Raw genomic sequence first — 15,641 nt, 5'->3', positions numbered from 1 at the left:
TTTTGACATGCGTTTTTCTGGATTTTTTTGTTGATATTCTGTCTCTCACTGTTCAAATAAACCTACCATTAAAATTATAGACTGATAATTTCTTTGTCAGTGGGCAAACATACAAAATCAGCAGGGGATCAAATACTTTTTTCCCTCACTGTATATGGGAACTCCTTCAAGACTGTTGGAAAAGCATTCCTCGTGAAGGAGGTTGAGAGAATGCCAAGTGTGTGCAAAGCTGTCGAGGCAAAGGGTGGCTACTTTGAAGAATCTAAAATATAGTTAGATTTTTAACACGTTTTTGTTACTACATGATTCCATGTGTTATTTCTAGTTGATGTCTTCACTATTATTCTACAATGTAGAAAATAGTGCAAATAAAGAAAAACCCTTGAATGAGTAGGTGTCCAAACTTGACTGGTACTGTATATAAAATAGTTCAAGCTGTAATTGAACTTGTACAGAATTGCATTAAATTATTTTCACATGTGTAGTGAGTTACGATTATTGGTCTCATGACTCAACCCAAGCATGACAGCTCAAAGACGTGACTAACAAGCAATCTTCCACATTGAAAAATGTTTTAATACACAATTACAGTATCTATGCTAGACTAGCTCCACAATACAGGCGGACAGTTACTCCAAGTGCCGGATGTCACAGATATTTGGATCTTTCATAAAATGTGGGTCCTTGTGGGTTACAGACATGAATCCTGTGGAGGAAAACATTACCAGTATTTATTATAGGAAAGACTGGATGATCAAAACATGGTCATTTTGAGCCAGACAAGTGTGTAGTACAATGTTATTACAAATCCTCTGGTCAGTAGTGATAGATGGCGCATTGAAGTTTCCAAAGAGAAACTATTACAGAGCAACCTCGAGGTTTAAAGCTGCTGAAGACTTGATCATATTGTTCACACATTTTCTCATGTGGCGTTATTCACTCTTTCTGTGCTTGTAGTTGATCCCACAACTTTAGTTCATTACAGAGAAAATTGCCATCACTTGCCATTGACTACAATGCATTATGAAAATGTGTCTAAAGTATGTTAAGAAAACACTCCAAACCAACTCATAGTACATCAGAATCCCATTCTGAATGTCTCTACACTCAATTTTGTAAAAATAATTTCACTGTCCCATAAATCCATATCTGCAACTTTTTGTTGTGGACATTGTTTTCAATGTACAGTCAATAATACAATGTGTGATTTGAGGGCATACCCATCGAATGAGCTTTCTTTATGGCTTTGCCGATCTCCCTCTGTTTCTTACCACATAGACCTGGAAAAGAATAAACACCTTGACACGACAGCCTCTGCTCTGATGTGTACATTTTCAGCACTTTTCCTGACCAAGTTCTCACCTGTTATGTGCCTGCCGTAAACTCTTCCTGTGTGTGGGGATACAAACTGGGACAGCAGCTATTGGAATCAAGTTTGGAGAAAAATTAGGCATATTATAAATAAACATTGGATACTTGCACATCACAGCAGTCTAATGACAGACCTGAACATTCTTGAAGTCCACTGTGATGTTACAGAGAATGCAGCCCTTCTGTGGTTGTTTGTATGGATTCTCCATCTGTAAAGGCTGGGGAGATAAACATTTAGGTAAATCCATACAACAAATGTAGTTGTCATAGACCTTGTAGTCAAATGACATATAGCTTCAAATCAAGTTAAAAAAAAGTAATAATTCTCTTGACATGTGGTGGAATGTTACTCCTTGAGCTAGCCCTTATCATGACTCCATGGCATGGATACAGTGGGTCATTCAATGTCCATTATGATTAGCTCAGGCACAAAGTGCAGACAGAGCGCCAAAGCCATCTAAATGCAAATAAGTCTCACACGACACAGTTTTGGAAACATTTATAACTTACTTACATAGAAGCGATAATTTATTGCTCAAATACAAAATATACACTTACTGATCGCAGTTTAGCAAAGTTGCTTCCATACAGTCGTGGCCAAAAGTTGAGACAAATATTAATTTTCACAAAGTCTGCTGCCTTAGTTTGTATGATGGCAATTTGCATATACTCCAGAATGTTATGAAGAGTGATCAGATGAATTGTAATTAATTGAAAAGTCCCTCTTCGCCATGACAATGAACTGAAACCCCAAAAAACATTTCCACTGCATTTCAGCCCTGCCACAAAAGGACCAGCTGACATGTCAGTGATTCTCTCGTTAACACAAATGTGAGTGTTGACGAGGACAAGGCTGGAGATCACTCTGTCATGCTGATTGAGTTTGAATAACAGACTGGAAGCCTCAAAAGTAGGGTGGTGCTTGGAATCATTGTTCTTCCTCTGTCAACCAAGGTTACCTGCAAGGAAACATGCCGTCATCATTGCTTTGCACAAAATGGGATTCACAGGCAAGGATATTGCTGCCAGTAAGATTGCACCTAAATCAACCATTTATCGGATCATCAAGAACTTCAAGGAGAGCGGTTCAATTGTTGTGAAGAAGGCTTCAGGGCGCCCAAGAAAGTCCAGCAAGCGCCAGGACCGTGTCCTAAAGTTGATTCAGTTGCGGGATCGGGGCACCACCAGTACAGAGCTTGCGCAGGAATGGCAGCAGGCAGGTGTGAGTGCATCTGCACGCACAGTGAGGTGAAGACTTTTGGAGGATGGCCTGGTGTCAAGAAGGGCAGCAAAGAAGCCACTTCAAGGAACACATCAGGGACAGACTGATGTTCTGCAAAAGGTACAGGGATTGAACTGCTGAGGACTGGGGTAAAGTCATTTTCTCTGATGAATCCCCTTTCCGATTGTTTGGGGCATCCGGAAAAAAGCTTGTCCGGAGAAGACAAGGTGAGCGCTACCATCAGTCCTGTGTCATGCCAACAGTAAAGCATCCTGAAACCATTCATGTGTGGAGTTGCTTCTCAGCCAAGGAAGTGGGGTCACTCACAATTTTGCCTAAGAACACAGCCATGAATAAAGAATGGCACCAACACATCCTCCGAGAGCAACTTCTCCCAACAATCCAGGAACAGTTTGGTGACGAACAATGCCTTTTCCAGCATGATGGAGTACCTTGCCATAAGGCAAAAGTGAAAACTAAGTGGCACGGGGAACAAAACATCAATATTTTGGGTCCATGGCGAGGTAACTCCCCAGACCTTAATCCCAATTGAGAACTTGTGGTCAATCCTCAAGAGGCGGGTGGACAAACAAAGACCCACAAATTATGACAAACTCCAAGCATTGATTATGCAAGAAGGCTGCCATCAGTCAGGATGTGGCCCAGAAGTTAATTGACAGCATGCCAGGGCGGATTTCAGAGGTCTTTAAAAAGGGACAACACTGCAAATATTGACTCTGCGTCAACTTCATGTAATTGTCAATAAAAGCCTTTGACACTTAGGAAATGCTTGTAATTATACTTCAGTATTCCATAGTAACATCTGACAACAATATCTAAAGACACTGAAGCAGCAAACCTTGTGGAAATTAATATTTGTGTCATTCTCAAAACTTTTGGCCACGACTGTAGTGTCATTGCTGGGGAGCGAAGCTTCATACCTCGGTTTGCCCAGTGTTATTTAAAATTCTGCAGGATGCAACATGGCTAAACTGCCTAGAGCAAGTGTATATTTTGTAATTGAAAGATTATTTCTCGCTGATGTGATAATGCACTTCTAATCGTTTACAAAACCACATCGCGAGGATTACTAATGTTCCTAAACGTTACAACAGAACGTCGGTATTTGTAGTTCATTGATCCAGCTGTTTTGTATGCGAGATGGAGTGAGTCTCTAAAGCTGGGTATACCGTTCTCGAGAGCTATCCCTGAGCACTAAGGGTACATATAAATCAAGTTCTATTTGCATTTAAAAACGTAATCCTGGATCCATTTAGTCTATTGATAACGTTTTACTTAGTGCACTCTTTGAAAGGTAGCTATTAGCTAGCTACCTAACATTAATAGGTGGCTTTAAAATGGCTTACCATGTCATCGTTCTTCTTGACTACATTAGACGAGCCTGACAGACTTCTGAGACATTGTTCTGTGATAAAAAGTAAAGCAAACATTAACTTACATAAAAGAGGTTGCTCTGGCCAGCTAAATAGACGACATGTGGTTGGCTAGTTAATGATGGATGGCATAGCTAGAGGTTAACTAACGCTAGCTAACGTTAGCTATCCATTTAGCTAATAGGTTATCTTAGTGATTATACACGTCAGTATAATCATGCTTGTATCACTAGCAATGCAATTAATTCAAAACATAGAACAGCATTCTTACGTGTGCCTCCAAGTTGTGAAAATGTAAATTGTAAAGATCGAATGCTTCGGACAGCAAACATTTTTGACCTGCGAAGGAAAGATCCGGAAGCTATTTGACGTAATCTTCTTCTATGAGATTTAACAGCGGTTGACATCCAATTTGTTGCATTACCGCCATCTACTAGACTGGAGTACAACTCCCTTATACTTTACTTGAAAAATAATGTACTAAATAAATACCCTACCATCTAACACTATACTCACTAGTTTCAAAATTATATAAAATAAAATGAACACCTCCCTACTCCAAAAATTAAATGTATTTATTCCTACCTCATGCCATCACCCTGAAAGGATGGGACATAACCACTTAATACATCATGTAACTCTTACACACCCAAATACCTCTCAGCAGCTGCCACCACAACCTCCATTTTCTGAGACTTCCCGAACCATCCCTGCAGTATAATTAATAACCACTGCTATAAAAGCTAAAAAATCCAATCTTACTGAAACATATTTTACTTTTTGGCCTATCCCTCTGTACTGGTATATCTCTACTACTCTTACCACTCCTCCCCCCTTAACCCATCTTTCTTCACTGTCTCAGCAGATGACATCTTCTGCTCTACTCTAACCCTGGAAACCTCAAACTGCCTCTCTCGCACGGGACATGTCTGATCCCCAGCGCAATGGGCACCCCTACAATTAACACATTCCACTACTTTCCCCCAATACTACACATTCCTTTGTCTCATGCCCTTCTGCACATTTCTCACACCTTGGACCCTCCCTCCTACACACTGCTGCCACATGCCCATAAGCTTGACACCTGTAACATCTTAACGTACACGGCACATACGCTCGTACAGGATAATTTATATATCCTAACTTCACTTTGTCAGGCAAAGACTGAACTTCAAAACTCAAAAGAACAGACAATGACTCTTCTGTTTCTCCACTCTCGCCACCCTGTCTGCGTCGCTTTAAACGACGAGCATCACATACACCGGGAATATTTGCCCTCAGTTAGTCAACGTTTATATCTACTGCTACCCCAGTTATCACTCCTTTCATTGGTGCCTTTTTTCTTGAGATCGAAACACTTCACTTTACTTACCCCCATTCGTTTTACTTGGAGCGCATTCTTCCTCAACAGAAACACAAACAATTATCACTAGACCACTTCAAGTTACCCTCACCGATTCCACATGACCCAACTCTTTTCACCCACCGTGAAACCGCAAATGGGTCAACCGAATGGCAAGAGTCCACTTTTTCCATAAACTTCACTCCTACTGTCAGACTCTTCTTCATCCTGATCCTCGGTGCATACCTCGGTCTCCGATAACTTTACCGCACCTACCACCTCCAGATACTTCATCCTAATTCACTTCAATTACTCCTGTCTTCAGCTCCCTCTGCTTACACTTTCTACCATTCTTCTTTGACAAACAAGCTCCCTTTTCCCCGCAATTTTTCTCCGACTCAAGCTCACCCTCTTCTTCCCTCACTCTCTTAGACCTCTACTCCCTCTCTTTTCCCCTCCATTCCTCCTCCGTTTGTCTCGGCATTGCTTTCCACATGCGAATAATTAACACGAAACATTACCCCATAGAGGCGCACACCCCTCTATCGACCAGCGAGTAACGTTGAACAATCTCAATTGCAGAGCCAAAATTGAGCTCTGTCTATTTGACGTAATTTCCTGTTCACGTTTATATGTTGGCCCATGATCAAACGTTCCTCCCAAAATGAATGTATTTTCGAAGTGATAGTTTGTACAATTTCCACATAACAAATCTAAAACTTCCATAGAATATAATGAATCTAATATTCAAATACAGTACGGTACAATTAGACTGATTGTATCAATAGGTCGGAAAAAAGTTCCGTTCTCCACCCGACTCAATTTATAGTTACTATCTTTACTCGTCTCTGATTGGCTAATACGTTAGACTCATGTTTACAAATTCATAATTGTCGTCTGTATTGTATGTATCCGGTTAGTTACTCTTCAAAATGTATTCTCTAGTTTATATTTTGTATTCGCGGTTGTTAAAGACGATTTAATAGTAAGTCAAGTTTTAACCATGTCTAGTCAATTTAGCTACTTTCAGCTAACGAAAGACTGTTGAGTTTGCTCACTTAACATTTAGCGTTAAGTTAGCCAACGTTAACGTCAGCTATCTATTTTTTTTCAAGATAGCTAGCCAACTCACTCAGTCAGCCAATTTGACTCAGTAGCAAATTAATTGAGGAGCTCACCCTGTCAGCCAACATGATTGTATTGTATTTACTAACGTTACTTAGCTAGTAGCTCGTTAGCATGCCAACATAGCTGGAATGCTACTAGTGTTTGCTTAGGCTAACGTCAGTGACCTCACCGACAGAGTCAGGTTTGACAATGAGTGCCGAAATCAAAGTAAAACGACTGTCCTCGAGGAAGCGGTCCAGGGATAGACGAATAAGTAATCTCACGCCCGCAAGGAAAAGGACCAGTGCTTCTGGACGACAATGTCCTGACAACACGGGACAGATAGAGCTTTCCAGAGCTATGGACCAATCCATGGATGCAAAGTTCAGTGAGGTGGGTAGCTAACTAATATCACAATGGTGCATTATACAGTTCATGTGGTCTGATGATTTTACTGTAATTTCAACATGATATTGAGTGAGTTACAAGTGCATTTACTGTTTCTTAACGTTGCTTTTTTGCAGTACTGCAGTGACACTGAGGACTTATTTGGGGACTATGACAGTATTGTAAGTGACAGCTCTTCCCTGGCAAAGCTTGATAGAGTGGGGCAGAACATGAGACCGCATGACATTGACCATACAACCAGCAGCAGATGCCCTGTGGTTCTGCTTGCTGGGAACCCTGACTTCACCTCACTGAAGTCTTCAACAGACAACTGTCCGAAACAATCATGTGATGACTCAATGACAGAATCATTCCTGGAGGGCTTCACGGATGATGCTTTCCTAGACATGCCAAGCTCACAACTCGCTTTTCTACAAAATCCTCAAACAGCAGACAGGAACTGCTGTACAGATGAGGACAAAACCTCCATGCCTATGAGACATCCTGAGAAGTCTGTCAGCACTGAAGATAGAAATGAGAGGCATATCGCCCCCAAGGCAAGGAAGAGCGTGTCCGATCATCTGAAGAGAGCTATGATGGCTAATGCAGCAACTCCTTCTAGTGTCTCCCGGACTGCAGTGCAGAAGGAGGCCGTAGTTACAGAGGAGATCAGTGTTGCCATGCAGGCTATGGAATCTGTCTCCATGGCGACAACAGACCGGGGGCCTTTCTTTGGTCTTCCCACCAAAGTGAAGGAGCTGATATGCAATCTCAAAGGAATCAAAGATTTATATGGTGAATGGATTTCTATTCCTTTTCCCTGTCTAATTGCATGTCCTCACTAGTTCTGCATCAACTTTAACATGGCTATGTTTTCAAAGTGTCTGGTTGTCTTGCTAAGTGTGAGTAATTTGAGCTCTTGCCCTGCTTCATATTAGAGTATCATCAATAACAATGCTCTCTTATATTTCAGAATGGCAGAAAACTTGTCTAAACCTGGACTCAGTTCAGCAGAGGAGAAACCTCATCTACTCTCTTCCCACCAGTGGTGGGAAGACTTTGGTGGCTGAGATTCTTATCCTCAAAGAGCTTCTGTGCAGAAAGAGGGATGCCCTTTTCATCCTGCCTTACGTATCTCTAGTGCAGGAGAAGGTATTGTGGTCATTGTTTTGTTTACGAAATGTATATAATTCCTCTTTCATCCAACTGTACAAAGGGATTATAATTAAACGGTCCCGTGTGGCTCAGTTGGTAGAGCATGGCGCTTGCAACGCCAGGGTTGTGGGTTCATTCCCCACGGGGGGACCAGGATGAATATGTATGAACTTTCCAATTTGTAAGTCGCTCTGGATAAGAGCGTCTGCTAAATGACTTAAATGTAAATGTAAATGTAAACATTTTTGTATGTCAATGGCAAATCTGAGCTATGTATTTTGAATGCATTCCCAGGTTCGAGGGTTGGCCAGTTTTGGCCTGGAGCTAGACTTCATGGTGGAGGAGTATGCTGGCAGTAAGGGCAGGTTCCCTCCAGTGAAGGGAAGGGGCAAGAGGTCCCTGTACATTGCCACTATAGAGAAGGCACACGGCCTGGTAAACTCCCTCATAGAGGCCAACAGACTGGACAATGTGGGGCTGGTGGTTGTGGACGAGGTATGCAAATATCTTATTAAATCTGAGATGTTATCTTTACAAAACATAGAATAGCCACTCACGAGACACAATAAATGTATCTGTTGATGCCTTGTGTATTTGACAGAATCAATTATATTGTACTGTAGTATCCAATTATTTATGCCACTCCATTTCTCTTCTTATTAGCTCCACATGTTGGGTGATGGTAGCAGAGGAGCTATCATTGAGATGACTCTAGCCAAAGTGCTCTATATCAGTAGTAAGTGTGACTGCTATTTTACTCTCATCATATTCATTGTGAAGGAAGATGTTTTGAAAATGTGTGGGAAACTGATTTCCTTCTTTACAGAGTCAACTCAGATCATTGGAATGAGTGCTACTCTGGGCAATGTCCAAGATCTACAGAAGTTTCTGAAGGCAGAGAACTACACTAATGACTTCAGACCGGTATGATATTCCCTAACCATAGGTTTGATCTACGCAATGCTATTTGATCCTCTGTGGTATGCCTCCTTGTTTGTGAGAGTCCACATACAACATGAAAATCGCCAATGTATTCTTTGAAAGCTTAAACCAATAGAAGCTGGACTGCGTGTTGTGTACTCCATTGTCTCTGTGATGGTTGGCCACTGATAGCCATGGTGTTTCAGGTTGAGCTGAAGGAGTATGTGAAACTGAAGGACAGCATATACGAGGTGGACCCCAAGGAGGAGGAGTGCTTCAGGTTCTCTCGACTCCTGAACTTTAAGGTATAATCATCCGTTTGATTTGAAGAGCCATCAGTTATATATATTTAAAGATATACTGGACTCCAGTGCCAGGCAGTCAGCTTTTGAAGGCTGACTCACATTGTATTTGAAGTCTTAGCACCTGTCTAATTCTTCTGTTTTCCAGTACTCCAGTGCCATGCAGAAGATCGATCAGGATCATATTGTTGCCTTGGTGACTGAGGTCATTCCAAGCCAGTCTTGCCTTGTCTTCTGTCCCACCAAGAAGAACTGTGAGAACGTGGCTGGGATGATCTGCAAGTACCTGAAAGAGTAAAAAGACATCTTTATATTTCTCTTCTCTGTACTCCAAATCATGGTCAGTCGGTCCAGTGGTTGTGATTGTGTGGATTGTGATTGATACAACATGCCAGTTCTTCTTGAATTCTCCAGGGACTTTATCCAGCACAAGCAGGCAGAGAAGGCTGTGTTGCTGGAGGAGCTGAGGAGCAGTGGGAACGGCTCCCTGTGTCCGGTGCTCAAGAAGACGGTGCCGTACGGCCTGGCTTACCACCACAGTGGGTTGACCAGTGAAGAGAGGAAGCTGGTGGAGGAGGCCTACTCTGCAGGGGTTCTCTGTCTCCTCACCTGCACCTCTACGCTGGCTGCAGGGATCAACCTACCTGCTCGGAGGCAAGTCAAAGCAAGGAAGCATAACCTGTCCGACTACTTTACTGCTTCTAAGGAGACAAGGATCAGCTTTTTTCACGAGACATGTCACAACAGAATTTGCATCTCTGTGTTAGATAGTGACATTTATTGTAGACTTGATTGGATCCATCATTGTGTGTTTGGACCAGAGTGATTCTGCGTTCTCCGTACGTGGCGGCAGACTTCCTGAAGAGGAGCCAGTACAAGCAGATGGTGGGGAGGGCTGGACGGGCCGGGATAGACACTCATGGAGAGAGCATCCTCATCCTACAGGACAAAGACAAGGTCTTGGTAAATAACAGCTACAACCATAACAGTAAACCTATGCATGTAGTGACATCCGGTCCTTTATGTTTCCACGCTCTGACATTTTGTAGCAGACTCATCTAGTGCATTGATCCTGTCCACCCTTTTGTATTTTCAGGTCAAGAAGCTTGTATCCGCACCAGTGGAGATCTGCATAAGCAATCTAATGCACAGTGACGGAAAGGGTGTCCTGAGTCTCATCCTATCCGTTATTGGATTAAATGTACTTCTGAAAAATATCCATAAGTGAATTACAAAAAAATCCAGTTCCCTTTTTAAAATGTCTCATTTTAGCAAAGAACTTGGTCTTATCAAATGTTATTGGTCACATACACGTGTTTAGCAGATGTTATTGTGGGTGTTGTGTTTCTAGCTCTGACAGTGCAGTAATATTTAACAAATAATATCTAACAATTTCACAACATATACCTAATACACACAAATCGTAGTAAAGGAATGGAATTAAGAATATATTAATGAATGAATTGATGATACTGTTTTTGACGGTTTTCTTTTGTCTCCCTTCAGATCACGAACAGCTTAGAGCAGATCAGGGACTTCATGAGTGGCACGTTGCTGTCTGTCCAGGAGAAACAGGTGTGCTTGGAGAGGAGCCTGTGGGAGGTGACACAGGAGTGTGTTGAGCTGCTTAAAGAGAAAGGCCTCGTCACCGTTTCCACGGAGCCACAAGATGGGACTCTGCAAGTCACCAAGCTAGGAAGAGCTACTTACAAAGGTGAACTACTCTCAAACTCGCCAGAACTGGTGTTAATTTCTTTTCTATTACCATACAAGGAAATTGTTCATAGTAATCCATTTAAATCCTGTTACAGAGACATGTTTTTTTTCTATGAGTCAATACTACAGTGTTTAGTGTATCTGACCTCTCCTCCTCAGGCTCAGTGGATCTGACCTACTGTGACCTCCTGTATAGAGACCTGTCTAAAGGCCTGGAGAGCCTGATGCTGAACAGTTTCCTCCACCTCATCTACCTGGTCACACCCTATGACATGGTCTCCCAGTGTAAGCCTGATTGGATGGTCTATTTCAGACAGGTTAGAGCCCAGGCCTTGTGTGCTTCTTGGTTGTCTACATTAATTAAACGTAGATTGGTAGATAAAATACCTAAAATTTAGTTTTTATCCATTTCTGATGTGTTTAATGAAAATATCTAATAATGAAGTACATGTTGTATATATAAAATTGTTTTGTGCAATAGTTTGTCTTCTGCAGTATTTAGTACAACAATTATTGTGTAAGAGTTTGTTTTGCTTATCAATTCCAGTTCACAATGTTATCAGCTGTGGAGCAAAAGATGTGTGCAGCAGTTGGTGTGTCTGAAAGTTTTGTTGCTAGAAAGGCTGCTGGACAGAATGTCAAGAAGGTAAGAGTATTGAGGAAGCATGGCATGATTTAAATACTGTTAACTCAATAGTGTCATATTTTCACAGTTCCTTAGGTTGAGAGACTATCATTGGCTTGAGGTATTATGAGGGTTTATACTTGAGTACGTTGGCTTAAAAAAACCATTATGTTCATCTCTAGATTAATCCAGATTTTTTTTAAAGATTTTTTTTCTCCTTTTAACCCCTAGATGGAAGGCAGACTTAACTAATTTAAGTCATGAAGATAATGAACCCTAAATATCTTGTGACGTGAATTCAAATCTGCTCTCTACATCTGCTCTACAGCTGATCATTCATGTAATAAATGTAGCAACACTGCAGTGAGCCAGTTCTGTGCCATTCTGTTGTACTATGCTGTCCTTGCCATAGAAGTAGGAATAATTCTACTTCTATGGTCCTTCCCCTCTGCTCTGTTCCCCCAGAATGTTGACCAGGTGGTGGTGAGTCGGCTGTACCTGGCCCTGGTACTACTGTCCCTGCTGAAGGAGACTGACCTGTGGAGTGTGGCTGACCGGTTCCAACTCAGCCGGGGCTTCATCCAGACACTACTCAGCTCTTCCTCAGTATTCTGCTCCTGCGTGCTGCACTTCACCGAGGTAGCTACCAGCATAGATGTCATATATGATATTATTGGGTCCCGTCCAAACAGAGCCACATCCTAGACTCTTAGCAGTGTTTCACAGAGGTGCCCTGAAAATACAAAAGCTTTGTTACTTCAGTCCTCCATTTTTACATTTTAGTCATTTAGCAGACACTCTTATCCAGACCGACTTACAAATCAAATTGTATTTGTCACATGCACCGAATACAACAGCTGTAGACCTTACAGTGAAATGCTTAGTTACAAGCCCTTAACCAACAATGCAGTTTTAAGAAAAATACATAAAAAATTTAGAAATAAAGTAACAATTAAAGAGCAGCAGTAAAATAACAATAGCGAGGCTATATACAAGGGGTGCCGGTACAGAGTCAATGTGCGGGGGCACCGGTTATCGAGGTAATATGTACATGTAGGTAGAGTTGTTAAAGTGACTTATGCATGGATAATAACAGAGAGTTGCTTGATGTTCAGTAGTCTTATGGCTTAGGGGTAGAAGCTATTTAGAAGCCTCTTGGACCTGGACTTGGCACTCCGGTACCGCTTGCCGTGCGGTAGCAGAGAGAACAGTCTTTGACTAGGGTGGCTGGAGTGTTTGAACATTTTTAGGGCCATCCTCTGACATCGCCTGGTATAGAGGTCCTGGATGGCAGGAAGCTTGGCCCTAGTGATGTACTAGGCCGCACGCTCTACCCTCTGTAGTGCCATGCGGTCGGAGAACGAGCAGTCGCCATTGTAGAATGGAGCCAGAGAGGATGGCTGACGTTTTACGTGCTCCTAACCAACTGTGCTATTTTGTTAGTTTTGTTTGCGTTTGTTTTTATGTCTTGCTATAATTTTTCTTTAATGAGTCCGACGGTAAGGATATACTGCTTTCCTGGGAACAGGCCCAAATCCCCGTCATTTGCGTAAAGAAAAGACGGAGAAAAAGGGGGCGGAGATCGGGCTGCCATCTGAGAATTCATAGGCGAGCGAGTAAACTGCAATCAGTTCTATTGGCCAATGTGCAATCATTGGAAAATAAAATCGGTGACTACCTGACTAACGGTTAAGTGCCTTGCTCAAGGGTGCATTGACAGATTTTTCACCTAGTTGGCTTGGGGATTGGAACCAGCAACCTTTCGGTTACTGGCCCCACGCTCTTAACGTCTAGACTACCTGCCGCCCACTTCTGAGAATAGCTCCTAAAGTTGTATGTTCTTTTGCTTTCTCTTTTGATCCCAGTGATCTCACTGTGCCCTCTTTCTCTTTTGACCCCAGTGATCTCACTGTGCCCTCTTTCTCTTTTGACCCCAGTGATCTCACTGTGCCCTCTTTCTCTTTTGACCCCAGTGATCTCACTGTGCCCTCTGTGTTATCAGGAGCTGGAAGAGTTCTGGCCCTTCAAAGCTCTCCTGACTGAGCTTACCCGCAGGCTGACCTACTGTGTCCAGGCCGAGCTCATCCCTCTCATGGAGGTAGCAGGAGTCATGGAGGTCAGACTTAAAAAAAAATCTCAATTCATTTTTTAGGCATTATAGCATCATGATTATGTCCTAACCTGGCAACAAAAGGTCCATAAAAACATATCCACATCTTGGTATTCAGTCATAAGAGTTATTGTCCTAGCCAAAGTTTTCTGGCATTGTTCCAGATGTTTTTTGCATGCTTGTAAACCCTTTTTATCTGCTTTTGACAGAGAAGAGCCAAGCTGCTGTACAATGCTGGATATAAGACACTGGCTCATCTGGCCAATGCTGACCCAAACGTTCTCGCCAAGACTGTGGAGAACCTCTTCAAGAAGCAAGCCAATCAGATTGTTGCTTCGGCAAAAGTATGCCTGTTGTCAAATGCCTAGTATACGTACAATTGTGCTGTTGTTTCCTTCCTAAATCCATATAGAGTGAATACAAAAAAGGGTTATAGAAAATTGGATTGAGATGTGATGAGCATTTGCAGAAGTTGTACTCTGTTTGATCATTGTCCTCCTGTGGCGTCTGTTTTCAGATGCTGCTGAATGAGAAAGCTGATGCCCTTCAGGAGGAGATGGATGACTTATTGATGATGCCTCTTGATCTCCTCTCTTTGTAAAATGTTGCTGCAGTGGATTTATTGTGTGAAGAATACTTTTATTTAGCTTGGTGTGTTAATATTGTTTAGTGGTGTATCATTGTTTATCGGAGTGATATTATAAAATGTATTTTTGGGATGTGGAAGATTTCTTCATTTTTTTTAAAAGTTGTTTTTTGATCCCATAGAGATGAATAAGATGCTTCTGTGAGCATCAAAATCATGAAAGAATTCACACTCAGTGATTTAATTGGTCACTTATATAACAGCATGGGAATAATTTGACAGGCTTCCAAATGCTTGGCCCAATATCAGTGAGTAGTGGGACATAGTAAAGTAGTTATTGTAACCCTAATTTCTTGACTTATTGAAATCAAATCAAATCAAATCAAATTTTAATAGTCACATACACATGGTTAGCAGATGTTAATGCGAGTGTAGCGAAATGCTTGTGCTTCTAGTTCCGACAATGCAGTAATAACCAACAAGTAATCTAACCTAACAATTCCACAACTACTACCTTACACACACACACAAGTGTAAAGGGATAAAGAATATGTACATAAAGATATATGAATGAGTGGTGGTACAGAACGGCATGGCAGATGCAGTAGATGGTATAGAGTACGGTTATATACATATGAGATGAGTACTGTAGGGTATGTAAACATAAAGTGGCATAGTTTAAAGTGGCTAGTGGTACATGTATTACATGAAGATGGCAAGATGCAGTAGATGATATAGGTACAGTATATACATATGAGATGGGTAATGTAGGGTAATGTAAACATTATAATAAGTGGCATTTGTTAAAGTGGCTAGTGGTACATTTTTACATAATTTCCATCAATTCCCATTTTAAAGTGGCTGGAGTTGAGTCAGTATGTTGGCAGCGGCCGCTAAATGTTAGTGGTGGCTGTTTTAACAGTCTGATGGCCTTGAGATAGAAGCTGTTTTCAGTCTTCTGCGTCCCTGCTTTGATGCACCTGTACTGACCTCGCCTCTGGATATAGCGGGGTGAACAGGCAGTGGCTTGGGTGGTTGTTGTCCTTGATGATCTTTATGGCCTTCCTGTGACATCGGTGGTGTAGGTGTCCTGGAGGGCAGGTAGTTTGCCCCCGGTGATGCGTTCTGCAGACCTCACTACCCTCTGGAGAGCCTTACGGTTGTGGGCGGAGCAGTTGCCGTACCAGGTCGGTGATACAGCCCGACAGGATGCTCTCGATTGTGCATCTGTAGAAGTTGTGAGTGCTTTTGGTGACAAGCCGAATTTCTTCAGCCTCCTGAGGTTGAAGAGCGCTGCTGCGCCTTCTTCACAACGCTGTCTGTGTGGTGGACCAATTCAGTTTGTCCGTGATGTGTACACCGAGGAACTTAAAACTTTCCACCTTCTCCACTACTGACCCGTC

At 42.1% G+C, this 15,641-nt stretch overlaps 2 protein-coding genes across 6 annotated transcripts; one reads left to right on the top strand and one right to left on the bottom strand.

Moving 5' to 3' along the window:
* Positions 1–555: 555 nt before the first annotated feature.
* mrps18c (mitochondrial ribosomal protein S18C) lies at positions 556–6,070 on the bottom strand. 4 transcript variants are annotated; one of them, XM_023983645.2, is made up of 7 exons: positions 5,474–5,928; positions 4,259–4,326; positions 3,961–4,019; positions 1,506–1,589; positions 1,363–1,420; positions 1,221–1,280; positions 556–706 (listed from the first exon to the last, which is right to left on the bottom strand). In XM_023983645.2, the coding sequence occupies exons 1-7, from the start codon at positions 5,554–5,556 to the stop codon at positions 630–632; spliced, it is 489 nt and encodes a 162-aa protein (XP_023839413.1). In that variant the 5' UTR covers positions 5,557–5,928; the 3' UTR covers positions 556–629. The 4 variants fall into 4 exon arrangements, with proteins under 4 accessions (XP_023839413.1, XP_070297320.1, XP_070297318.1 ...); XM_070441219.1 differs by having other exon boundaries at positions 5,738–5,909; XM_070441217.1 differs by having other exon boundaries at positions 5,851–5,902.
* Positions 6,071–6,183: 113 nt separating this feature from the next.
* helq (helicase, POLQ like) lies at positions 6,184–14,371 on the top strand. 2 transcript variants are annotated; one of them, XR_011477631.1, is made up of 18 exons: positions 6,184–6,829; positions 6,961–7,618; positions 7,797–7,975; positions 8,273–8,473; positions 8,642–8,714; positions 8,805–8,902; positions 9,106–9,204; positions 9,350–9,495; positions 9,616–9,855; positions 10,023–10,164; positions 10,298–10,402; positions 10,708–10,915; positions 11,077–11,202; positions 11,465–11,563; positions 12,008–12,181; positions 13,545–13,658; positions 13,862–13,996; positions 14,170–14,371. XR_011477631.1 is itself a non-coding variant. In XM_023983642.1 (18 exons), the coding sequence occupies exons 1-18, from the start codon at positions 6,647–6,649 to the stop codon at positions 14,251–14,253; spliced, it is 3,096 nt and encodes a 1,031-aa protein (XP_023839410.1). In that variant the 5' UTR covers positions 6,184–6,646; the 3' UTR covers positions 14,254–14,371. The 2 variants fall into 2 exon arrangements, 1 of the variants encoding a protein (XP_023839410.1); XM_023983642.1 differs by having other exon boundaries at positions 11,077–11,234.
* The last annotated feature ends 1,270 nt before the right edge of the window (positions 14,372–15,641 follow it).

The sequence above is a fragment of the Salvelinus sp. IW2-2015 genome, linkage group LG4q.1:29, assembly GCF_002910315.2.
Source record: "Salvelinus sp. IW2-2015 linkage group LG4q.1:29, ASM291031v2, whole genome shotgun sequence".
Taxonomy (NCBI): Eukaryota; Metazoa; Chordata; class Actinopteri; order Salmoniformes; family Salmonidae; genus Salvelinus; species Salvelinus sp. IW2-2015.
This window is presented reverse-complemented; position numbering and strand designations above follow the sequence as displayed.